The sequence below is a fragment of the Drosophila suzukii genome (assembly GCF_043229965.1).
Source record: "Drosophila suzukii chromosome 2 unlocalized genomic scaffold, CBGP_Dsuzu_IsoJpt1.0 scf_2c, whole genome shotgun sequence".
Taxonomy (NCBI): Eukaryota; Metazoa; Arthropoda; class Insecta; order Diptera; family Drosophilidae; genus Drosophila; species Drosophila suzukii.
The window spans coordinates 28,938,853-28,965,903 of NW_027255896.1; the positions used below are offsets into that span (position 1 = coordinate 28,938,853).

Sequence of the window (27,051 nt, forward strand, 5' to 3'; positions counted from 1 at the left end):
CACGTTGGCACGAACGAATTTGTCCTTACCAAATTTTTGAGAAAACCACTTACACTTCAAAGCAGAAAATCTTTAAAAACAATTCAGCAAACACTAGCGTGTGTATGTACACTCCATACATACATATGTACATTGTACATACATAGATTTTACTGCAAGGAAAAGAACTAAAGGAGCTGTAAAAGTGTATTTTATTTTAAAGCTCTAAGTACTCTGGAACTTATACTAACCTTCATAGAATTTACTCCATTTCAATATCCTTCAGGAACTTAAACAACTGCTCATTACTTTCACTTTCCATCACTGTAAGCTTTTTACAACATATACGGCACAAACAAATCGAAATGTCAAACGAATGGTTCATACGAAAAATAGCATAGAAGAAGAGTATAACGCGTGCTAACTGTCAGCCCAAAGATACTAACGCGTTCACAATTCAGAATATCATTTCAAGTCGAAATGCAACTCACTTTTTGTTCTATTTTTAGACCTCTCCGTTCTTACTTTCAGAACATTTTTATGATTTGATTTAAGAACCAGGAACTAAATTTATAACATTTCGTACTTGTTTTGAGAACAATTCTTATTTAACCAAATTTTAAGAACAAACTCAACTTCATTCAATCACAATGATAACATTTTAAGCTCAAAAAATGCCTTTTTCATTTTAAGAACATTTTCAACTCAGATAAGAACGTCAGAATTTCTCTCCGCGGGTCCAATTTTTGTGATTTATAACTTTCAAAAATGAGTTTTTATGGAGTCAAAATAATGTCCAAATTCTTTCGATTATTGTTAAAATTTCTTTAACGCGAACAAAGTTGCTGTGGGTATGCTAGTCTATCATATACTGTGTTTAAGGGTGTATTACAATTTTTAACTAAGTGAGGTAAAACGTAGAACATTTTGGTGCCACTGTACGTCGAAAAAAAACCACTCCTTTTGTGACCCATAGGATATTAGTTTTATTTATGCGTACGTTGATCAGGGTAAAAGCGCTTTTCGATCGGACGACTATTTTATATAGCTCCCACAGGAAAGATAGGTTAAAATGAACGAAGATATGAGCAGCTTACAAACTACCAACATTAAACTTTTCACAACATATGTATCTACAAGGTGAGTTCCAAAGTAAACAGGACTTTTAAAAAAAAGACAGAACAAATAGTTTATTCGGCAAAATCAATTTATTTTATTCAAAATAGTCTCCTTCTGCTTTAATACAGCGTTTTGCACGGTCCAAAAGCATGTCGAACGAGTGTTTTAGCTCGTTGCCCGGTATGGCCGCCAGTATGCCGGTGCAAGCCTTTGAATGGCCTCTACGTCTGCATAACGCTTTCCTTTCATCGGCAAATGCATTTTTCCGAAAAGGTAGGAGTCGCACGGTGCCATTTCAGGTGAATACGGGAAGTGGTTGATGGTTAAAATGTGATTTTTGATCAAATAGTCGGACACAAGCGTCGATCGATGAGACGGCGCATTATCGTGCAACAAACGCCAACTTCCATCTTCGCGATATTCGGCGCACCAAACGCTTCAAAACTCCAAGGTAGCATACCGCATTAACGTTTTGGCCGGGCGGAACAAATTCTTTGTGGACAATACCCTTGGAATCATAAAAACAAATCGGCATTGTCTTCATTTTTGACTTCTCCAGGCGCGATTTTTTGGGCTTCGGCTCGTCCGGCGCCTTCCATTCAGCACTCTGGCGTTTTCTTTCGGGATATTGAAAACACCACGTTTCGTCACCAGTCACAATTTTGTAAAGGAAGTTCGGGTCTTTTTTTGCCTCTTTAATGATGTCCTTCGAATGTTGAATTCTGAGCAATTTTTGGACGTCAGTCAATTTGTGCGGAACAAACCGTGCACACACCTTTTGTAAGCCCAAATGTTCGGTCAAAATGCGATAAATCGATGTTTTGGAGATGTTCAATTTTATTTCCATGAATTTCAATGATGATTTCGGCTGATTTTTTATGAATTCACGCACAGTTTCGATGGAATTTTCGGTGATCACGGATTTTGGTTGGCCCACATGTTAATCGTCAGTTATGTCCTCACGACCATTTTGAAAACGTTGAAACCACTCGTGCACTCTGCTACGGGATAGGCAATCATCGCCATAAACTTGTTTCATCAATTGAAACGTTTCGGTAAAAGTTTTACCAATTTTAAAACAAAATTTAATGTTGGCTCTATGTTTGGAGCTCATTTTCGCACCGATGACAAAAACATACTGACACTTAAAACGCAATAACCTCACTTCCAATAGATGAAATGTCATGAAATTTTTACTGGAAGTCGATAAACGATAGCAGATTCTAACGCACTAGTTGACATATAGATGGCGCCACTATAGGGCGCTAGATTAAAAAAGTCCTGTTTACTTTGGAACTCATCTTGTATACCCTGATCAGGACAACAAAGCTCACCGACTGGAGCCATAAATGCAATAAGATATTTGACTGCAATTGATGTTCTACCCGTTTCTCGTAGAGTAAATAGGAATATTGTTCTCGTCGGAAAGTTTGTAAAAGGTAAAGTTTCCGATCGAATAAGGATATGTATTCTTGACCAGGATCACTAGCCGAGTCAAACTAGCCACGCCCGTCTGTCCGTCCGTCAGTATGAACGCTGGGATTTCGGAAAATATGGAGGCTACAATGCTGGGTTTTTGGATTTGTGTTTAGTTCTAGGGATTCCTGCGCCCCGCAAGTTTGATTTAGCAAAAGCCTCGCACGCTTTAAAGACCATAATCTAAAACTCCGAAACTATAAAAGCTAAAAAGTTAGGAGATTCTAGCGCAGCGCATGTGCCACGTCCACACTAAAACCCATGCTCAAAGTTTTGGTGCTAAAATAGTAATTTCAACTGAAATGTAAAGGTTTATTCAAAATTCTCGGGAAACAATTTTTGCTGCTTGCATATAACCTCCTCCATTGCGGCCCCTCTAGCTGAGTAACGGGTATCTGATAGTCGAGGATATCGACTATAGTGTTCTCCCTTGTCAAATGGTTCATATTTTATATTTTTCATATTTTAGTCACATTTTAACTCATACGAGAACGGAATCTTTCTTCGGCAAGCCGAAGCTTTTGCAGCTTTTATAAATTAAAATGTAATAAAATCAAGACAAGAATTTTAACATCAAATTTGTACCTATTTGACCCCATGGTTTCCATGATAGATATAGGATAAAGTTACCTGATGGGCCAGATTTATTGTTCTGACGGTCAGACCGACATGACTATATCGACTAACCTTGTGATACTGATCAAGGATATTGTACACTGTGGGCGGCAGAGTTGCTATATATATTTCTGGCCTAGTAATGAAAATGCGAATATTTTTTATTAAAAATGGTTTTATTATCTTTCAAAGTATTCTCCAGCAAGATCTATACACTTTTGTATGCGCTCAAGCCAATTGTCGAAAACTTTTTCCACTTCCATTGAGACACCTCCAAATCATGGTTTTTGAACGTTTTAACAGCATCTTCTGCCGAAAAAAATCATTAACCACGCTTCTTTCACTTGATGTGCGGGAGTAAAAAGAAGTCGTTCTGTGCCAAATCAGGGCTGCTTGGCAAATGACCCATCTCTTCGAAGTTTTGGCAGGTCAAAGAGGCGCTGGTTTCAGCTGATGTGTGAGAGCTCGCATTGTCATGTTATCTTTTCTGGTTCGTTTTTCAAATTTCTCCGAAGACTTCAGGCAAACAAGTGGTGTACCACTCAGAGTTGACCGTCGTACGTTGCTCAAGCGGAAAAGTCGCCACATGACCAGTATTACCGAAGAACCAGGCGACCACTTTCTCTTTCTTTCGTTGGATTTGGCTCGACTTCGAAGACCCACACGGTCGGTTGCTATTTTGTTCCGGGCTCATAGGCATAGATCCATGTATTTTCCAAAATTTCTTTGCACTACTCCACACGAGCCTTTCTGTGAGCGATTTTCGAAATTATGCGAAATCCAACGGAAACAAACTTTATTTACGGCCATCAAATGTATGCTGGTGGAAGAGATGCCTAAGAATACCCCTATCTCACCTGACGATTTCGCATTTTCAATTCATCAATGTTCTCTGGAATTCATTACACCAGTTTTTCACAGAGCTATAGGATGGTGCTACATCGCCATACAAAGATTTAAGTTCATCGATGCACTCTTGTCGTGATAATCCGAATGTTGTGAAAAATGTTTGTTCAAGAACTTTCACGAGCTTATTCCATTTTTCTGCCGAGGTAGGTTTTTGATTAATGGTTAATCGATATCAAACAAGTCACACATGAAAAAGTTGTATGGAGTTTTTATCGATAAGAGTCCAAACTTTTCTTAGGAAAAGGTCAGTTGGTCCTAATATCCCACTATAAAATAGTTCCGTAGCACTTTCAATATCCAAGCAATTTTATAAATTTGTCCAGTTATATTGAGAAATCAAGTTGTTGAGTTCACTAAAGTCACATTTACGAAAGCATCTACTTTTAGTTGGAGAAAGTGAAGGAGAGAGGGTATCAACGCAGGGAAGACAAATTGTAAGTTCTAATGTGGGATGATAATGGTCTTCAGGCACAACTAGTGGGTCAATTCTAGATAATGATGGACGTTGATGCACTACGAGCAGTACAAACAAGTGGCCCAACGACACCAAGCACGTGCTTGTTACGCGCGGGGCCCTTTTATCAATTTGGGCAAAAAATACGAGTTCGCGAGGAAGATACAAAAAACAAATAGAGACGGGACACAAATGAAAATAAAAGAAGCATCTAAGAATGAAGCAAATGAGTTAAAATATTAGTTTTTAATACCGGGATAGAAGTTGAAGTGCAAATTAAATGATAACGGTTGTTATAATTATTACATAGAACGCGAAAGGGCTCGTGCAGACAAAAATTAGATGTACATCGTGGCAAATTTAGGGGATAATAATTTCGTGTTAGTCTAACAGGAACATTGAAAGTTAGGCGCTTTTCAAGTTCTACAGAATCAATACCACCTCTTATAAGATTTTGCATAAAAATAGTACCAAGCATTGTTCTACGATTTGCAAGGGTAGGTAAATTAAGCAATAGTAATCTACTCTGATAGGAAGGTAGCCTTATGTTTTGATCCCAGTTCAAACTACGAAGGGCAAAAAGAAGAAATTTTTTTTGTACCGACTCAATACGGTCAATATGGACTTGATATTGTGGACTCCAAACCGAAGAACAATATTCCAAAATAGGACGGACAAGGGAGGTAAATAATAATTTGGTTGTATAAAGGTCATGACCAACGCTTTATAAACAGATACAGTGACTTCAGATGGATCTAAAACAAATACAAGATCTAATTGTCTGTTTAGAGAATTACGTATAAAGCTAACTTGCTGTAATGATAATTCTAACAGACCGTCAACGAAGTTATGGTCAGATAAAGGGGTAGAGACAAGTGAGTCAGTGTAAAGGGACCAAGAAATGTCAGGGAGATTGAAATCACCCAAAACAATTAAAAGATCCCTTTCGGAAAGATGAGATAAAACAGTTTTTATTGCAGACAAATGTTGCTCATAAATTGTTAAGTCGGATCCAGATGGAATATAAGAACAATTTACATAAATAGAAAAAGATTTCAAAGAAACTTTAACACCAACGAATTCTATGTCATTGGGATTAAGAATGTATATTCTCTCCGATGTTAAAGTAGAGGTAACGGCAATCAGCACCCCACCCCCTACCAGGAGAGCGATCAGTTCTATACGTATTACAATTTTTGGACAGAACTTCGGAGTCTGATATTTCTGGTTTCAGCCAAGTCTCAGTAAAGGCCAGAATGTCTTCAGAAAAGGCAGAGGAGTCAGCATAAAGCTTAGGTAGCTTCATATTAAGTCCCCTAACATTTTGATAGGCCAAAAATAAACTGCTCAGTTTTTTGGCGCAGGTACAGTTGTGGAAGGCCTGTTATTAGTTCTGCGTCTGTTTGGAACAAATTCTTTAATGACCAATTCATCATTAAGCCAAAAACTTTTAGAATTACGTACATTAAATACTTCCGGAGGAGCAGATATTTTAAATGAAGATATCCTTCGAACATATGGATATTTAAACTCCTTCACTGTGATGTTTTGAGATGGGAATTCCTGTTGTATAAATTCCAAAACATCTGCAGATGTGGTTTCAGGTGTTAAACGAGACACAAATAATTGCTTCCTATATGGAACAACCGAGAGGCTCTTTCTTCCACCACCAGCAATGTGAACATCGTTCGTCTGATTATCGAGACTAGGGACTCCTATAGAGCTAACTTCACCTGTAGGCACAGAAAGCTGCGTAGGGTTTGACCCCTTAGGCTGACTAGCAGAAACAGGGACTCCTTCTGAGCTTTTGGTACCTATGGGTACTGCTGTCAGTGAAGCTTTAGGTCCCCCAGACCCAGTAGATGCCGACATAGCTGCCGTTACCGATCGGGTAAAAATATTTGGAGCTAAGTTGGGATTTGGAACTGTTGCCTTTACGGGAGCATAGCCATCCAAATCACGGTCTATTTCAACGCATAAGGCACAAGTCCACGAAAAACCAACACCCAGATCAATAAAATCTTTTACTCTGCCAACTAGTCCAGTACATTTTGGATGTCTGACTGTATTGCAGAGACGACAGTAAACAAAAACGTCATTAGGTGACGATCCAAACTGACAATCTTTCTTGGAACAAAAAAGGGTAATTTTTAAGTATTTAAATTTAAGAAAAAAAGTTATTTATAAAACCAAAGAATCAAAAGAATTATAAATACCTCACTTAATTTGACACTGGGATCAAACAATAAAAATGTAGACACACAAAAACACAAAAGTATAAGAGCGCGTAGAGACTGCGAAAGCGAGAGAGCGCGACAGAGTAGCTGTCGACTGAGCGTGGCTTGCGAAACACAAACAAAATATACACGACAACAGTTGAGGCGATAATAAACGGGTGAGAGATTACAAGAGAGAGAGATTACAGATTATGGGAAACAACAACAAAAGCTATTGAAAAAAATGCACCGCAGCGTACAGAAGTTACAATAACAAAATGCACAGGCTAAAAACAGAGTTAGGTTTTGTTAAAATTGCTACAATAAAATAGACAATTAAACATAAACAGACGATTTAAAACACAAGCAAGGCTGGTTATGTGGGACTAAGTCACAAAGCAATTCACCAGTAACACAGATATTAATGACAAATTGACAAAAATCACAGAGCACAAGATAAACACAACTGGTCGCAAGCGACGCTAAATCGATTAACATTTTAACATTAACATTTAGTTAACATTTTGTATCTAGCATGAAAATTGGGGGCGCCACAGGTATGGTCGGTTTGTGGGCGTTAGAGTGAGCGTGGCAATCTTTTTATATTTTAATCAATCGATAGGTTTGGGCGGTTTGTGGGCGTTAGAGTGGACGTGGTATATTCGCGTAACAAACTTGCGCTGCGTACAAGGCTACGTAATTTAAATCTGAGATCCCATTTCTCTATCTGTGATAGTTTCCGCGATATCCGCGTTCAATTTCACGATTTTTGGAAGTTTGTGGGCGATTTGTGGGCGTTAAAGTGGGCGTGGCCTTTTTTGGGTTAATCGGTAGTGTTGAGAGCGAAACTGAATTGGTTTTACAGCAGCCCACACTACCAAATTGAAGGCACAGACGGATAGCGTTAAACTACGTTTTTGAAATAAACTTTATTTAAATTTTAGCTTCCGAATCAATGTGTATTACATTTGGCGTTGCGGAGCACGCTTAAAAACTTTGTCTTCTTCCTTTTCTTCTTTCGCTTCTGCCGGTTCTAGGGATGGTTCTTAAACAGATAAATGGGTCGATATTTCTGATATCGGTACCTCGAGAATTATCGAGTGCTTTTACATAACATAAGAAATTAAAAATTAAATTGAAATTATGGCGGCAACATTCCCCCTCCTGTAATTGATCCTAGGGGGTCAGTTACCATCTTCTAAGCCGACATCTAAGACCGCAATCTTTGTGGCTGGTCGATCGAGGATCCCATGCTGCGTTTTAATAGTGGCTCGACGAACTTGTCCGTCCTTGGCGGGGATAGTGTTGGTCACGCGGCCCTTAAGCCATAAGTTTCTAGGCAAGTTTTCGTCGACGATAATGACAACGCTTCCAACTGATATAGGGGGACACCTTTCGAACCATTTTGTCCGTCTAGTAAGTACCGGTGTGAACTCCTTCACCCAGCGTTGCCAAAAGCGATCTCCAAAAAGTTTAACCTCGTTCCAATGACGTCTTAAATTCATCTTCTCTTCCTTGATTGGTTTGTATCCATTTGATGAGCCCATTAGCAGGTGGTTTGGAGTCAGCGCGGAGTCGTCCTCGGAGTCCAGGCTGACGAAAGTTAACGGACGTGAGTTTATGATGAACTGTGCTTCCATTAGAGCACACCTTAGGCTTTCGTCGTTGAATGTGTAATGCGGGCAGATGCTTTTTAGGACTGTTTTGGTTGTGCGGACTAATCTTTCCCAAGCACCACCCATGTGAGGGGCTCCTGGAGGGTTAAATTTCCATTTAATGCCGTCGAACTTGATTGCAATTTTATCGAAGTCGATCTTGATCAGCTCCTCTCGTAATGCTTTCTCCGTGGCCTTGAAGTTAGTGCCATTATCAGAATAAATTTCTCTTGGTGTCCCACGTAGTGCCATGAAATTCGTGAAACACATCACACAGGAGCTTGTATCGAGGCTGTGAGCGATCTCGAAGTGGACTGCACGCAGGGTTAAGCAGGTAAACAGCGCAACCCATCTCTTCTCTTTGCGTCTTCCAACGTTGACTAGGATAGGCCCAAAATAATCAACGCCGGTGCACGTGAATGGTTTTTCGAAACTGGTCAACCTAGCTTTTGGAACCGGGGCCATTTGTGGAGGCTGTGGCATTGCGCGACGAATTTTACATAACTGGCAGGCTTTTCTTACGGATTTGTGCAGTACCCTTAGGCGCAGAATATAAAATTTGGATTTTATATCATTTATCACGGTTTCGTGAGCGAGGTGATGATATTTTTCGTGATAGAACCGGACTAATAAAAATGTTACTCGGCTCTCTGGTGGCAATATTATAGCGTCCATAGTATATTCCACAGCGTTCACTCGTCCTTTAGTGCGAAGGATTCCGTTATCGTCCAGATATGCGTTTAATCCAGTCAATCTGCTTTTTGCGCTTATTGGTTTTTTGCTAATCAATGAATGGATTTCATCCGAGAACTCGAGCCTCTGTGCTTCTTTGTATAGTAGGGTCTGCGCTTCTTTGACGTGAAATTCGGTCACTGCTGACGGCATGTCAGTCCTTTGGCATTTAGCTTGAAGTCGCTGAATATATAGAGACATGTTTGCGACGGCTCTGTATAGGCGCCGCCAATCGGAAAAATATTCCACGTCGAGTAAGACTTTATTCGCACTACGAGTTGTGAAGACGTGTCTGCGTAGTTCGGTCGTATCGATCTCCGTCGCTCGTGATGGAACTGTTGGCCATTTACTGGGTTCGCTTTTCAAAAACTCTGGTCCGTAAAGCCATGTGTCCACACAAGGGTTTTTGATGACCTTCGTTGCGCCGTCTGCGACGTTGAGTTTTGATGGGATCCATCGCCATTGGTCCACCCGAGTGGTCTCCAGGACTTCGCCGATTCTGTGCATCACGAATTGTTGAAAGTTGCGAGGATCCATCACCAGCCATTGTAGAACGGTTCGTGAATCCGACCAGAACGTAAGATCGTCGACTCGTAGGTTACGTACGTTGATAATTTTGTTTGCTAAGCGTGAGCCCATCACGGCGGCTTGAAGCTCCATGCGCGGAATAGATAGTGGCTTTAGTGGCGCCACTTTGCTTTTCGCGGCTACTAGCATAACGTCAACCTCGTCTTTTTGGGACACTCGCAGGTAGCAAGCAGCAGAATAAGCATGCTCGCTAGCGTCCACGAACGTGTGCAGGCCGATTCGTGTTCCAAAAGACATCCTTGGGGAGTAGCATCTCGGAATATTAAATGTTGCCACTTGAGGCAGCAACAGCTTCCATTGATTCCAGTCCTCCAACAGTGATTCTGGCAGCTCTTGGTCCCAGCTGATGTTTGATCGCCAGATTTTCTGCAGAAGGATTTTTAATCCGATCGTATGACACGACAGTAGGCCCAAGGGGTCGAAAATCGACATTAGAACCTGAAGGACTTCTCTTTTTGTTGGGACTGCAGGATCGGTAAGGACGTCTCGCTTAAGTCTTGAGAATCTGCAAACAAACTTAAATACGTCTTTATGTGGGTCCCAATACATACCCAAAACCTTTTCTGTAGCGCCGAACTGCACTGGCTCCTGTTTTTTGGCGTCTCCATCGTTCTTAAGATACGAGAGAACTGTACTGGAATTTGACGCCCAGTTTCGAATTTCGAATCCGCCTCTGGAATGGACCTCTCTTACTTGGCTGGATATTTCGATGGCTTTCTGTTCATCACTCATACTGTCGATGAAGTCGTCGACATAGTGCGCGCGCTGAATCGCATCCAAGGCTAAGGGGAATTGCTGCCGGTGGACTTCTGCATTTTTGTCGCGAACGTAGTGGGCTATGAATGGTGCACAATTGATACCAAAGGTCATCGCACGCATGACGTAAGTGTTTATCTTATTTCGGTTGACATCATACCAAAGAAAGCGCTGAGAATGCATGTCTTCGTGGCGAATGTTGATCCTGTGAAACATTTCGGCGATGTCGCCGCTTACCGCGACTTTTCCGACTCTGAAGGCTAGGAGAACGTCGATGAGTGGGTTTAAGCAGTCCGGTCCGCTTAATAGAAAGTCGTTGAGGCATACTCCGTTTGTTTTTGCTGCCGCATCCCAAACCAGCCTTATCTTTCCAGGCTTATTCGGATTTAGGGCTATAAATACGGGTAAGTACCAAGTGCGAACTTCTTCTTTCTTCGCCTCCTCGTCAGATAGTTGCTTGGCGTATCCTTTGTCAAGAAGATTTTTGATTTGGTCGTCGATTTTTGTAAACAGATCCGGTTCGCTCAGAATTCTGGATCTCATGCATTGTAGGCGCTTTAGAGCTGTAGTGCGACTCTCGGGAAGTTTTTGAAGATCATTCCGCCAAAGAAGCCCAACTTCGTATTTGCCACATTTGTTTTGGCAAGTCTGCTCTAGGATTTCGACTGCTCGTTTGTCCTCGCTTGAAAGCAGTTTTTTAGGCGAAATTGACTCGAGGTTGAATTGTTCTTTGACTTCATCGTGAAGCTCTCGCCAGTTGCAATCGCAGTGGTGCATAGATACATGACGGTTTGAGTTGGCTGATCCCTGGATAGTCCACCCTAACATGCACTTTGACGCTATTGGGTCGTTCCATTTGCCTTCGCGGATCCTGCGGGGAACGGCTATTTTCCAATTGTTTGTTCCAATTAATAACATTGGCTGCGTGGAGTAGGTCTCTAATGGCAGGTCCTTTAGATAGCTGTACTTACTGCGCAACTCATCCATATCGACGGTTTGCTTTGGGAGTGCAATATTTTTGACAGTCTGAACGTTGTTGAGCCAGTAACGTTTTTCTGAGCTAACGCCTGAGATTTGGATTGATGCTCGCACGGAAGTATTTTCGAACCGAGTTGTTTCTCCAGTCCATTGTAAACAAATCGGTGAAGGTGTACCTTTTATACCGAGCTTGTCAAAAATTGATGCGTCTATTAGGGTCACAGATGATCCTTCATCCAGGAAGGCGAAAACTTCGATTTCATTGTCATCATAGTGTAGGGTTACGGGTACGATTCGGAAGAACTGGTTTCCTTCTACATCGCCTTGGTGTGTGCTTACATGTCTTTGATTTCCCGTTTCGTTGGCTAAATTGGGAACATTTTCCGAGTGGAGCAGAGGGTGATGCTTTCTTGTACAACCGTTTACTCCGCAATCCTTTGGTCGACAATTGTTTCGATGAAGCTTCAAGCATCGAAAGCAGGCCTTTCCGGCCTTAGCGACTTGCCATCTCTGTTCAACGGCGCTGGATTTAAATTGTTCGCATTGTGTTACCCAATGATTTGTGGATTCGCATGCAATGCATTTTGGATTAGTCTGTTGCTGGGCTGTAGATACCTGGCTCGAACTGGCTGCGCATCTATCATGGGTATTCACAGAACTTGTCCTGTGAGAAAACGGTGTCACGACAGTCGACGCCGCCTGCGCTATTTTGTAGAGCCAGTCGCTGAAAGCTTTAATGGGAGGGACCGATTCGTCGCGGGTGTGCATCGCCCAGTTTAGTTTGTGGTTACTTGGAAGTTTGTCTACAAGCTCCTTGACTAACATTGGGTTGTTTAAGTGCGCTGTTAGGCTGCATGCTTCGATCGTTGCGCAAATGTTGCGTACTCTATTATGGATTCCAATTTTTCTTTGGGTGGCGCAAGCTTCCTCACCTTGTCGATCATTCTCTCCAGGATGTGCTCGGGTCTGCCAAAGAACATTTTTAGCGTGCTCATTACTTCCGGAACTAGACTAGGAAGTAGAAGCTTATCCTTCACCATTTCTCGTGCCCTGCCTTTTAGGCACTTTTGTAGACGGAGCATGTTTTCAACATTGCACTATGGGCAAAAAAACCGTTTTTGGTGCATAAACTCTAGTTTTTAAGATATTGACTTGAAACTTTTTTTGGTGTATTATTTAAATTTAAACAAAATTTTGGTTTTTGTTTTTTTTTTTAATTTGTCCACCGCACAGTGGTTAAAAATACATTTTAAAATAAGTAATTATTATAAATTATAATTTTAATCCTATTTGGTGTTACATTATAGAAAAAAACCGGTAACATATTTGGGATCCATTGTTACATTTGAAGAACACTGAAAAAAAATTCGATTAATTTTTTTTAATAACTCAACAATTTTAACTTACTCTTTTTATTTTTTCCTTGTTTTTTAGTTTTCAATATCGTCTGGTACCTCTTCCTCTAATTCTATTTCAAAAGTGTCACTTACATCATCGTTACAATTTTCTTCATCTGTGTCTTCTGTGCCTGGGGATATGATTGGCGAATCCAAAAGATCTACAACCTCTGCTGGCAGAGGCATCCGGTTGGTTTTTGTTGAGCAAAAACTAGATAATAGGGGATCAGACGAATCCATAGCTCTGTGAAAAACATCTGACATATTGTCAACCCGGCTACATTTTCTGGCATGATCTTTTCTGTCAGCCTTAAAAAGTTTGTGTCTTGCTTCTGATGCACTTTCTGCTAAAGAGCCAACAGGAACAATCGATTTTTCAATGATTATGTATCCATGTACTAAAACTTTGTGCACTGTTGGCGACATGGGGTACCAAAAGTAATTAGCCATATACATAGAAAAAGTTTCTGAACAGAATATTTTGAATTTTTCCGAATTTATAGGGTAATGACAATTTATGGCGATCAGAATTACATGTAGGCGCTGAATCAAACTGTGATCTATTCCTAATATAGAGGACAATAATTTTGGGTTGGAGAATGCCCGCCTCGCCGTATTTCCGTCATTTGTATTGCCACTGCCGTTTTGTCTCGGCTTGTCCACATGAAGCCCCATATCATTCCAAAACGCTGCTTGAACTTTATGTTTACGTGCCTCCAATTCGATTTTGTCATTTCCCTTGACATGCCACTTTCTAAGCTCAATTCTGTACGATATTTTGAGCAAGAATTCAAAAAAGCGGATCCACGCATGAAGGGAACTTAATCCATATTGATCCGTATGTGGCTTCATATCAAACGTTTTGGAGTTAAAATCAGTAATAGTAAGAAGCTGGGTGGGCTTTGCCCCACACATTGGACACAACTGACAGGATTTCGTTCCTGTTAATATATTTAACACCTTGCCGTCTATAAGTGTCAGGTGCCCATCAAATTTTACAAAAATTTCGGCTGATTGATAAGGATGCACGTATATATCCAGGTTTTTAATCTGATTGTCCAAGTTTTCATTTTCTTTTAATATAAGAGACGTTGTTTCTTTTACGTAAGCAATTTTCACAGGACGGCAAAATCTTATGGACTGAGGCGATTTATTTAACCAAATGACCCTTTGTTTCTGATCTATCATTTTTATAGGAGTCATTGATGTAACAAAAAGAGAATCATCTAAAGATTGACCCTCTGCGATGCTAAATTTTTGTTTGTATAAACTGTGACCAGTAGACCCATCAAAACCGTAGCTAAAAATAAGAGTACAATGAGTAACATCTGAAAGTACTTCACAAACTTCCTTTTGCATCAGTAATATTCGTGAAGCGGTATGGTTCAATAAGTTTTGCAAGGAAACTTTGGCTTCATTTTCGGTCCATGCTATTCCAGCAGGTCTACATTTTAATTTCTCCTCAGCTATTTTCGAATAAGGGGGGTAAATATCGCAGCCATGTTGTTTACTAATTTGTTTTACATTTATGTATTGCTGCTTAGTAAATCCATTTTCCATAAAAAAAGCGAATGCCTTTTCAGAAGTTATTGGACTCGGAGCCAGCGATTCAGTTCTATCACTTTTTTTAATAATTTCATTTTCTGTTGATTTTCTGGCGGAAATGTTAGCAGCGTGTAGTAACAAAGGAGTTGAATTTTCATTTTCTACCGCAAGTTCAGATGCCAACTTTATTTTGAGTCGTTTACCAGCAGCTTCATATGACAATTTTGGACGACCACCTTTCTTCTGTGGGGATTCATTTCTATCAGAAAGTATAGTCATATTACCGGCTAGCCACATAGCGTGTTTTTGTCTAAATCGCTTTATGTTTCGGCAGCATCGAGGCAAATGTTTATTTATGTAATTTATAAAGTTAGTAATTTTAGTTGATATTGTTTTTATTATTGTTTCATTTTGATGATCGGCATTCAATTTGTCGAATATGTAAGTCTCCAATGCTTCTCGCGAGCGTTTGTTGCTTTCCCAAACTGCAAGAAGAGCCCCGTGACCAAACACATATGTCTCTACATAAACGCAAGTTTAGCGAAAAGGAGCAAAAATGAGCAAAAACGATTAGTTGTATGACAATAAGGACACTTTTGTAATCAATTTCTCGTTCTTACTCTTTTGCAAGTCTGTGCTATTAATAAGTTATACTCCACAAAACACAAACACAATTGTAAGTTCAAATCTATAAAGATACACATATAAAACAGTTCACAGGTGGACAACAAGACACATAAAATCAAATGTTTAAGCTAATTTGCATTAATAAATACCTTTGCAAGGAATTTCCATTTTCATATTTATTAAACTTTTTTTTCACAGAAAACAACAAGCACGTAAAGTTCGCCAATTTTTCGCGCCAATTTAACGACATAGCAAAGCCTCTCGAATAGCTGACTTTGTTGGAGTGGCAATACTACAGAGTTGCCACCAAAAATTTTTGGAGGGCGGTTTTTTTGAAATGAAGATGTCTAGATTCGATTAGTATGGGCCATTCATAAAAATTAATTAAGAAAATAAATAGGTTTATGCACCAAAATCGGGTTTTTTACCCATAGTGCATTGGAGAACCCTGCTGCGGAAGTACTGTGTTCGAATGTACTGATAAACATTGGCCACTCCTCAGGATCCCCGCTGAACGTAGGAAGCTCCTTGGGTATAGCTTGTCTTGCGGCGATTTGGGAACTGGACGGTGATGCGGGCGTCGCCTGAAACAGCCCGTCTGTCGATACGTTTAGCGTATTCATTTGCAGTAAAATTTTATACTTCTCCTCGATAAATCTCTGCTCGGAAGCTCTTTTTTCTTCCAGCATATCAAGCATAAGCTTGTTTTTGTTTGCGGTAGAATAATCATCGGGAATAATGTGTCCGTCGCTGGTTTTGTCCATATCGATGAGGTTGTCCATTAGCTGCTCGACCTTATTTTGGCTTGGTAATATGTTGGAGTTGTCGAACTGATTTGGAGGCGGTGATCGTAATATCCTTCCAGGTGGGTTTTTGGAGCTACCTCCAGCAAGGCACGGATCGCAATTCCAATCGTTGTTCTCGACGTCGTCGTCGACGCCTGCGCAGCGAAAGTGGTACCAACTTTCACAACTGTCGCATTGGACCCAACTTTCTTCAGTTCCTGTCGCTTTTTTCTTGCATATTCTACACACTTCTTTGCTCATCTCCGCTCACTTTTAAGGCTATGTAAGCTTGGCGTGTGGCAGAATTGCAGTTGTGTGCGTATATTCTGGGGTTTTGTTGGTTCCGTTACATATTACGTTTTTCTCACCTAACGTTCAAGAAAGGGATGCGATCGCTATTTCACAATATTATGGCTAATTGGAAATACGTCGCTTCGTAATTGTACAGTTAGAACGACAACCACGCGTGTACAAAGTTTTTAAGAATGTTGAGAGCGAAACTGAATTGGTTTTACAGCAGCCCACACTACCAAATTGAAGGCACAGACGGATAGCGTTAAACTACGTTTTTGAAATAAACTTTATTTAAATTTTAGCTTTCGAATCAATGTGTATTACATTTGGCGTTGCGGAGCACGCTTAAAAACTTTGTCTTCTTCCTTTTCTTCTTTCGCTTCTGCCGGTTCTAGGGATGGTTCTTAAACAGATAAATGGGTCGATATTTCTGATATCGGTACCTCGAGAATTATCGAGTGCTTTTACATAACATAAGAAATTAAAAATTAAATTGAAATTATGGCGGCAACAGGTAGGTATTGATGAGGACAATTCATTTCAGTTAAAATTTTTATTCTGGAATCAAAACTGTAGGAGCCACAGTTTTGGGCGGCTTGTCGACGTTAGAGTGGGCGTGGCACATTGCTGAAATAAACTTGCGCTGCGCAGGAATCTCAGGAATCTGCATGACTAATCCCAGTATTGTAGCTCCTATAGTTTCCGAGATCTTAGCGTTCATACGGACAGACAGACATGGCTAGATCGACTCGCCTAGTGATCCTGATCAAGAATATATATACTTTATGGGGTTAAAAACGCTTCCTTCTGCCTGTAACATACTTTCCGACGAATCTAGTATACCCTTTTACTCTACGAGTTACGGGTATAAAAATACGCGTCGCATTACACCTCGTTTGTTAAAATCTAGATAGGTGTTAGTAATTAAGTATTCAAAGCATGTTCTTCAAGAGGGGTTGATGAGTTAGCGCCCGCTTCGCTAATTCTTTCATTGTTTAGATAGCTGAGAATAAATTTTAGACAAACTTATTTTCAAAAATAAATTTATATGTGCCTCATTTCTACAAAAGATTTTAAATGTATTGCCATTAGAACATGTTTCGAATGCATCCTAAGATAGCAGCGCATTTTGAATAAGTTTAATAAACTTTTAAATTACAATTCTCATCTGGTATAGCTGTTAGACGTTGTAACTAGTTCATCACTAGCTGTTATTGGATGGTTACTGTCTCTTTAGTAGATGTTTGCTAGTTGTTTACTAGTTATTATTAGCTGGTTTCTAGCTGGGGGATGTGGGGGTGGGGACAATTATGTATACTCTTTATGGACATGATCGTCACATTTTTATATCATCAAAGCAAATTAAAATCAGTTAATTTATATATTATGCTAATGGTGTCACAATTCGCATATATTAATGAAGGGGCGGGGGCCATTAATATGCTAATTAATAAGGGGCGGGGATCATTAATATGCAAATTGTGCCAGAACCCATGTTTCGCTACTACTCTGCATTACAAACGTCTGAACAAAATTATAATACCTTCTTGAAGACTATAAAATACCGTAAAATACAACTGTTCATTAATATACTACTCTACATGTTTATGTAATTAATTACTCATTTTTTCTATCCACAGGTCTCTTAAGGACACAGCAAACATTTATAAAAATGTTTTATTTTGAATACAATTTAAAATTTCCAAAACAGCGTGTATAGTTTTTAAGTTTATAAATGTATAAATTTGTACTACGGTTGGCCTTTTTCGTATGGAAGCAAAAACAATTTCGTGACTTATAATGTCAGAATATTAATTTCTTTTCTGTAACAAAAAAAAAATGCCCTTTTTGATGTTCCTAAAAATATTGCTCTTACCATCACACTTTAGATTTTAAACTTCACTTAATTTCTTGCTTTAAACACAGTTCTGTTTTAACGTTTGGGCGCTGCGCGATACTCTTAAAGTTCCCTTAAAAATGGCAGTTACAATTTTGTGCAAAAAAATTTAATTTCAAATGCGTCACAGATGCCACTTTAGTTTTTCAGTAAGGTTAAGCACTCCCTTGCAGAGGGTATAATGATTTCAGTCAGATTTTTGCAACGCAGTGAAGAAGACGTTTCCGAACCCATAAAGTATATATATTCTTAGTCCGCATCACTAGTTGAGTCGATCTATCCATGTCCTTGAACTAGTCTAAAGCTATCGGGATTTTACTTTCCTTAAAGTCCTATTTCTTTTGCAGGTAGTATATAAATCTGATCGAGCCGGATCGGACAACTTTATTATATAGGTCTTATACAAATGGCCAAAAAAATACTAACATTTTTTTTTAGCTTTGGTGGGCTTCTCATATATTTTCTTCTACTCTTACGATTATGCTTTTTTAAATACTTCAGAACTTGGAAATTATATTATTATATAGCTATCATAAGAAAGATCGAATAATGATTGAGAATATAATAGGAAATTAGTTGTAGCTTTGTTTATTTTGATCATAGTCTCTTTTACGCCGGTACATAGCTTTCTTATTATTTCAGAATTACGCGTCAAATTACTTATTAATATTTCAGAGTTTCGAATTTAAATTTTTTTAAATCGGACGACTATATCATATAACTGTCATAATAACGATTGGATAATCAATGGGAAAATAATAAGAAAATAAAAATAGCTTCTTTATTTTTAATCATAGTTTTCCCTACACCGGATTTAATATGTTTTTAATATTTCAAAATTACGAGTTACGAAATCGGACTTCTATATCATATAGCTGCCAAAAGAAGGATAGCAAAAAAAACTTTCAAAATAATACAAAAATTGTTCTATTTTGTTTTCGGAAAAACATATGCGCTAGTAAAATAATATGGCAATATTATCTTAATATTTCTGTGATTATTGTTAAATTTTCGAAAAATTGGAAAGCAACTGTATATACACTTGGTTTGCCGAGGTTTGCTTCCATTCATTCTTTATTTTACCGTTATTCGTAAAGTAGAAGCGTATATTGTGTTCGGGGAGAAGTATGTAACGGGTAGAACGAAGCGAATCCGGCACTAGAAAGTACTATTCTTAATTAAGAACACTAGCGGAGTCGATGTAGCCATGTCCATCTGTCTGTCCGTGTAATCGCTGTTATCTCGGAATCTATAAGAGCTAGAGAGTTGGGATTTCGGATTTTACGCAAGTTTGATAAATAAATGTGCCACGCAAACTTCAACGCCCACAACGCTAAAGTATGTCTAGTGACCATATTTTAAAAAAATATGTTGTAAAATTGACATTTAGTTTTGTTTATTAGTACCCATATACACTCTAAAAATTGATACAATTGGATTCATTAAAAGTTATGAGCAATTCTAGTTTCTTCCGCTAGGTGGAACAGTTTTCAAAATCGGAAAAGGCACTCTTGAGCCCATATTTTTGTAACCAGAGATAACATTTTGCCTGTAAATTCTAGTACCACCAAAGAAGCCCATGTTTGACTCAACCGAGTGCCTCGCATTGCTAGTTAAAATTTAAAATTTTAACAATTTAACATTAACATTCTTGTAGTGCCAATGAAGCCCATGTATGCAGTTTTATTTAACTTTTTAAATTTTTTCTGGCTTAAGCTCTTACAGTTGCGACTTGTGCATTAGGCAATTGAAGATCGTTTTATTACTAGTTAAATGAATTATTGTTGAACATAGTTGGTTTATCAAAACTCGAGATAAAAATCAAGAGAGAACGCTATAATCGGTGCCATCGACTATCAATTATTACCCGTTACTCAGCTTTATTTAATCTTTTAATGAATGGTCCGATTTAAACAATTTTTGGCATGTAGATGGATTTTAATAATCAAAACAAAATCACTTTTAATTCTCTTCATAAGCTTCCACAATGTAGGCACTTGACTGGTTTTAGTTTTATGGACGTTTGTAAGCGTTTAGTGGGCACCCTGATGAAATAAACAACATTTCGGGCAACATTTTGTTATGCCAACTGATAGGTGTTAGCCAAAGCAATACATTATATAGCATTTTTACATTTGTGGCTGTGGAGCCACAATTTCGGGCGTTAGAATGGGGGTTGCTTATTCGCGTAAAAACTTGCAAGAGCTTTTTTCACTGAAGAGCGAAGGTCCCATCTGTGAAACATTTTGACGATTTTGTAATTAATTGGTATTATTGCACAATGCCAAAAATTAAAATTAATATTTAATCAAGGGCATCGTATGAGTGATAGGCTTTGAAATCAATGCGAGGACCCTGAAAACCATAAACCGTTTGCAACACTTTTATTGGTATTCTTCAATAACTTTGTGGTATGCCAACAATTTACACAGTTTTTAACATTTGTTTTAGAGTATTATAAAAAAAATTTTAAATTTGTCATTTTGTAGTTAGAAAAACCAAAACTATAATTTTGTATTGCTGGCTTCCTAACGAACGAACCCAACTGAAAGGTTTGTGGTTATACTAAAATTGTACACATTTTTTCTTCATGTGTAAAAGAAAAACATATACCATAAAACCTTTAGGAATTACACTTTTATAAATAAGCGGAACTCAAAAGTCCAAAGGACGCTACTGTTGTGCTCTTTACTAAAAAATTATTTTCCTAATATCATAAACTTAAAGCTATGGACACATCCTGAAATAAAAAAATTTAACATGTCAAAACTATAATAATATAACTTTTAAACATATATGAAGTCATTGTATATTAATAAGAAACCATAACATTTATTTAAAAATATAGAACTTGTTCGCTCACATTATTTATTGTACAGTAATAATACTAATGCAATGCATAAATGTCTTCCGATAAAAATGAACAATATGCCAATAACGTATGATTAATCATATAAGTATACACATAAAAATGCTACAATGTTCTTTATATTTGGAAAAAGTAGTAACTTAATAAACTGATTTTTTATCAGTATCAGTCATATTGAAAACGTATAACCAGAATTAATCTTCCTAAATGCTATAATACTTTATTAAAAAAAAAGAAACTTTGTTTTAAGCCCAGAATCTGATTTTATCTTAAATGAATATAATTTTACATTATCTTTGTACTTAAGGATAAATGTTTACATAATAAGTTTATATTGTAAAGAAAATTTAAGTCGAGCTTATTTGCAATTAAAAATGTATCGATAAGGCAGTTTTTAGTGGTAATCATCTTTTTAAATAAATGTAAACTCACTAACATCTTTTGTGACCTATTAGGCTAGAAACCGCGGAGAACGCTATAGCCCAATGCCTCGACTATCAGATACCTTTTTTCTCAACCAAACGGAGCGCAAGGGGGATGGATAATGTATGCAAGCATCAAAGCAACTCTTTCCAAATTTGCAGGACACCACTTATCAGCGATTGCAATATGAGGTTAAAGCTTTCATCCGTGTAGTACCCTATGAACACAGCCGCTTAAAAATCGTGGTTCAAACTTTTTTGCGTATTCCAGTTCACATAGAGAATCGCTCAAAAGAACAACTAATCGGCATAAGCAAATCGTATCCGAAGTGATAGGACGTGCAATTTCAGTTACTGCTAAAAAAGGAAAAGAAACCTAAAACTAAATACAATTTGAATGTTTTCAGCGGCCAATTATTTCTTCATTGCTATTAGCAAGCGGGTCAAAGATGAGATTTCCATTTAGGCAGGCGAAGTGAAAATTGAATAGGGACTATTGTGGGTAACCAGTGAATGCACGATTATTTTCAAAAGCTAGAACCGTTTGGACCCTTTCTCGCCCTTAAAGCACCTTTCTCGCATACGGTTCTTTGACTATATCCATTTATTAGGCAATCATTTTGGGAGGTAGATGCGCCTTCAAATGGCTTTTCTGTTCTGTTCTGTTTTTAGGTGCAACAGATGCCAGGAAGAACGTACGCTACAGGTTGGTCTTTTCCTTAAAAAAGCATATCAATATTTATTTTCAAGATGAGATCAATTGCTTGCCTACAACAACTTCATTATAACGGCGCACTTGCCGATTGAATGCATTTTCTTCTCAAAAATCCCGAAACCCTAAGTACAAAAATCATCTAAGCTCGTAAAAAAAATACCAAATAAAACACTGAAATACAGAATGGGTTTGCCTATGCGGTCCCATTTACTTTTTCCCGTATCTTTCCTACACGTGTATTTCTTATGGAGGAAAAAGTCGCTGAAATGGAATTCGATCGCTGAAGCGAAAACACCCCTCTGTACGAATAGGGTATAAGGTAAAAACTGAACTTGGCCTATTGCCCTCTAATTTTGGAAGACAAATGACACTTTGAGCATGAGATATTCGTATTAGAATTATTTGTATTTTTGTAACAAAGATACTCACATCTATAAATGGTTATTTATAGGATAATGCTGGCAGACACTTGCTGAGTTAATAGGATACATATAATTTTAATAAATGGTCCGATTTAAAAAATTTGTAGATAGGTATTGACTACCAAAATAAGGGAGAACGCTATAGTCGAGTACCTCGACTATCAGATACCCATTACTCAGCTAAAGGAACCAAAGGGAAATAGAGATATGCAAGCAGTAAAGCGAGATTGACATGCGCCACCTACCAGCGATCTCAATATATGGTTATGTGGGCGGTAGACAGATTTAGGCGTTATGGGCGTTACAGTGGGCGTGGCAAACTTTTTTTGAGGTCAATCGATAGGTATTGACGAGACTAATACATTTCAGTTAACATTTTTTTCTAGCATGAAAATTGTGGGCGCCACAGGCTTAGGCGGTTTGTGGGCGTTAGAGTGGGCGTGGCAAATTTTTTTTGGATCAATCGATAGTTTACATTTTTTATCTAGCATAAAAATTGTGGGCACCACAGATTTGGGCGGTTTGTGGGCGTTAAAGTGAGCGTGGCATCTTCGCGTATCAAACTTACACTGCTAACAAGGCTACGGAGTCTAAATCTGAAATCCCAATTGTCTACCTTCTATACATGTCCACGTTCATATTTACGATTTTTTGAAGTTTGTGGTCGTTTTGTGGGCGCTAAAGTGGGCGCGGTAAACTTTTTTTTGGGTTAATCGATAGGTATTGATAAGGACAATACATTTCAGCTAAAATTTTTATTCTAGCATCAAAACTGTAGGAGCCACAGTTGTGGACGGCTTGTGGGCGTTAGAGAGGGCGTGGCACATTGCTGAAACAAACTTGCGATGCGTAAGAAGCTTAGGAATCTGCATGCCAAATCTCAATAGTCTAGTTCTTATAGTTTCCAAGATCTCAGCGTTCATCCGGACAGACGGACATGGCTAGATCGACTCAGGTAGTGATCCTGATCAAGAATATATATACTTTATGGGGTCGGAAACGCTTCCTTCTGCCTGTTACATATTTTACGAGTAACGGGTATAAAAATTCCAGCTTTACAAAATCTTTTAAGTGTGTGCGACAGACAGATTTCAGCATTTTGGGCGACTGTGGGCGTTACAGTGGGCGTGCAATTTGTTATTAATTTCAATAGGAAAGTATTCACGAAACCAATATATTTCTCTTAAAGTTATATTTATTTATTTTATCCTTAAAAATGGTGGATGTCTGTGGTTGTTAGAGTGAACGTGGCAAAGATTCTTTTAGGTCAGTCGATAGGTATTGCCGACAGCAATACATTTCAGTTTAGTTTTTATTTCAAAAACAAATGGTAAGCACCACAGTTTGGCGCGGGTTGTGGACTTGACACTCTTCTAAAATTAACTTGCGCTGCAAGACTGACAGACGGACATGACTAGATCGACTTGATCCTGAACAACAACACAAGTACCCAGCCAAAATTTTCGAATTATTTCTAACATCGGTAGATGATGGGAAAAAGTTTGTATGGGACTTTTGCTCTGAAGCACCCAAATATAATGGAAAACTAGAAATATTTTGTGTTCCTGTGTAATATATATATACTTTTCAGGGTCGAAAATGCTTCCTTCTACTGGTTACCTACTTTTTCCCAAATAAAATATACCCTTTTAGTCTACGAGCAAGGAATATAAAAATAATGTGATTTTGCTTTTTTTGAATTAATATCGACTTTAGATACATTTTTATTGCAAATGAGTCGGGTGTACAATCTTTAGTACTTAGAGTTCGACTACTCTCGATCAATACTAAGCGAATATAAGTCATGTATAAATCGAGGCCTAACAAAAATAATGCCAATATTTTTGTTCTTCTCCATTTTTAGGCAAATAAGGAGTTTTTTGTTCCATACCATAGTTTTAAAAACTGTGCTACCCAAATATAATAATATTACATCATGGCAGTTTGGCATCAAAATATTGAAAGTTTGCAAGAACGAGAATTGAAACCCACAGCAAATCGATTGAATTTGCTTTTTTCTCTATGACTTGCTCGAAGTTATTTTGTGTTTGACGAAATGTTTAATAATAAAATTGGGCGTGGCAAACTTTTTTTGAGGTCAATCGATAGGTATTGACGAGACTAATACGTTTCAGTTAACATTTTTTTCTAGCATGAAAATTGTGGGCGCCACAGGCTTAGGCGGTTTGTGGGCGTTAAAGTGAGCGTGGCATCTTCGCGTAACAAACTTACACTGCTAACAAGGCTACGAAGTCTAAATCTGAAATCCCAATTCTCTACCTTCTATAATTTCTGAGATAGCCGCGTTCATATGTACGATTTTTTGAAGTTTGTGGGCGGTTTGTGGGCGTTAAAGTGGGTGTGGACTTTTTTGGGTTAATCGGTAGGTATTGATGAGGACAATTTATTTCAGCTAAAATTTGTATTCTGGCATCAAAACTGTAGGAGCCACAGTTTTGGGCGGTATGTGGGCGTTAGAGTGGGAGTGGCACATTGCTGAAACAAACTTGCGCTGCGTAAGAAGCTCAGAGATCTGCATGCCAATGCCAATAGCCTAGCTCTTATAGTTTCCGAGATCGCAGCGTTCACACGGACAGACAGGCAGAATCGCAGACGGACACGGATAGATCTACTCTGCTAGAGATGCAATCAAGAATATATATTCTTTATTGGACCGGAGACGCATCCTTCTACCTGTTGCCTTCTATTCCCCGAATACAATATACCCCTTTAGTCTACGAGTAACGGATATAAACACAAGGAGAAACCAAAAAAATTTCCTTAGAAAATTTAAAAAAAATTTATCTATAGAAATATATATTTTTAACTTTTTTGTGATCTAGGGGTTCAACTCTTACTATTTTATTTATTTACATAATTCTACTGTACACACGTATGATCGCCGGTGAATGGTTCAATGATAATCTCGATAATTAAGTTTAATGACTTTATTTAAATTAGAGAAAAAATAATTTTGTAGTTTAACATCTTCTTCCGCGGAAAAACAGAAACCAACGACTCGTGTCGTGCAGTATCGTCTATAATATTTTTAGAAAGTTGCAAGCGATAATTTTATGTTAGAAGACTTAAATATATCTTAACATAAATAAATTAAACAAGAGAGAACTCCCGTTACTCAGCTAAGTGTACTGGCCGCACTCAGGGAGTGCGACTGAGATTCAGATATACAATTAGCAAAGCGTCAAAGATTGCACGTTTTATTTGCTTAAATATTTTTAATGAATTGAATTAATAGTCCGACATTGAAATACAAAACAAAAACAAGAAGCTTAAGAATCTATATGCCCAATCCAAACTTTTAAGCTTTTATAGTTTCCGAGATCTCCGCGTTCATTCGGACGCACAGACAGACGGACATGGCAAGGTCGACCCGGCTAGTGATCCTAATCAAGAATATATATTAAGACCGGTGCATTTGTATGGGGCCGAAGAAAGTGACAACTCGTATAGGGGGAAAGTAATTTTTAATGGATTCTATGCAATATTGCCAAACTAACTGATGGTCTAAAATGGCGTTTGACCGCGCCCACCCAAAAGCTAATGAAAATAATGTTTTTCGGGCCATAATGTCAGCAGTTGACACAGATAAATTAGTGAATTTAAAACTCTCTATTTTTTGGTTAAAAGGCCATTTTTTCCAGTTGGTTTATTCATAAGTCTTTAGTGTACAAAGAATCTGTGTAACTTGGCACGCAATTCTCTCGTGTTTTTGATAATAAATCCCACTATGGTCACCATATTTGTAGGATTGTCGGTGACTGGATTAATAATAATCTCGACAATAGGTTTAGTTACTTTACTTAAAGTAGAGAAACTATACGTTTTGTAGTTTTAAATCTTCCTCGGGAAAACAGTAACCAAAAGCTAGTAATCTATGCTACGATTCATTTCGTGCAGTATCGATCATAATGTTTTTACCGTAACAGGTTTGAATATATTTTAACGTAAATAAAGTAAAATAAGTCGAATATGCTTAGGCAAAGCTTCTGTAGGTATGAACACTCCTTGTTTGCTTTTCTTTTTCCACATACATATTTAAAGCAAGTGTTTAACAAATATTTTAAAAGCCTGAATGAGTGTCTCTCAGTTGTATTGTTTTAAAGTTTCAATTATTTTCATAAAAATATATATACAGAAAAAAGGCAAGAACCTTGACATCTTAGGTGGATCATTTTGGTATGCGTGAATGCTTTTAAACTAATTTTCAACAACAAAAGCTTTGGGACCAACTTTGAAGAATACATACATTATAATAAATATGTATTCTATCTGTTCTAAAAATAACACTCTTTTATCCTCATATGCTACATATTTCAAAATGTTTTAGTTTCTATAAAACTCGTGTTCGTTGGACGATGCATAAATTCTATTACCAGCAATCCCAGTGGCGAATCTTTTACAAATTCATAAAATGTCTCAGATGTTTAGAATGACGAAAATATTAATAAGCGGGTAATAAACATTACATTATGGAGCATACATCAGGGAGAATAATTAAAATAGTCATAATAATAACTTTTTATTAAAATGTAAATTATTAAGATTTATCAATCGAAAGACGATAATCTTTAGTTCTAATA

At 38.0% G+C, this 27,051-nt stretch overlaps 1 protein-coding gene and 1 long non-coding RNA gene across 4 annotated transcripts; both read right to left on the reverse strand.

The window, feature by feature from the left end:
• Positions 1–7,952: 7,952 nt before the first annotated feature.
• On the reverse strand, positions 7,953–12,517 carry LOC136116998 (uncharacterized). Its single transcript, XM_070998613.1, has 4 exons — positions 12,410–12,517; positions 10,437–11,987; positions 9,627–10,109; positions 7,953–8,897 (listed from the first exon to the last, which is right to left on the reverse strand). Exons 1-4 carry the CDS (start codon positions 12,515–12,517, stop codon positions 7,953–7,955), a joined length of 3,087 nt encoding a protein of 1,028 aa, XP_070854714.1.
• Positions 12,518–12,610: 93 nt separating this feature from the next.
• LOC139354145 (uncharacterized) lies at positions 12,611–15,468 on the reverse strand. 3 transcript variants are annotated; one of them, XR_011605226.1, is made up of 4 exons: positions 15,196–15,468; positions 15,040–15,107; positions 12,885–14,940; positions 12,611–12,832 (listed from the first exon to the last, which is right to left on the reverse strand). It is a non-coding gene; the product is annotated as an uncharacterized lncRNA (long non-coding RNA). The 3 variants fall into 3 exon arrangements; XR_011605225.1 differs by having other exon boundaries at positions 12,885–15,107; XR_011605227.1 differs by lacking the exon at positions 15,040–15,107 and having other exon boundaries at positions 12,612–12,832.
• Between the last annotated feature and the right edge of the window lie 11,583 nt (positions 15,469–27,051).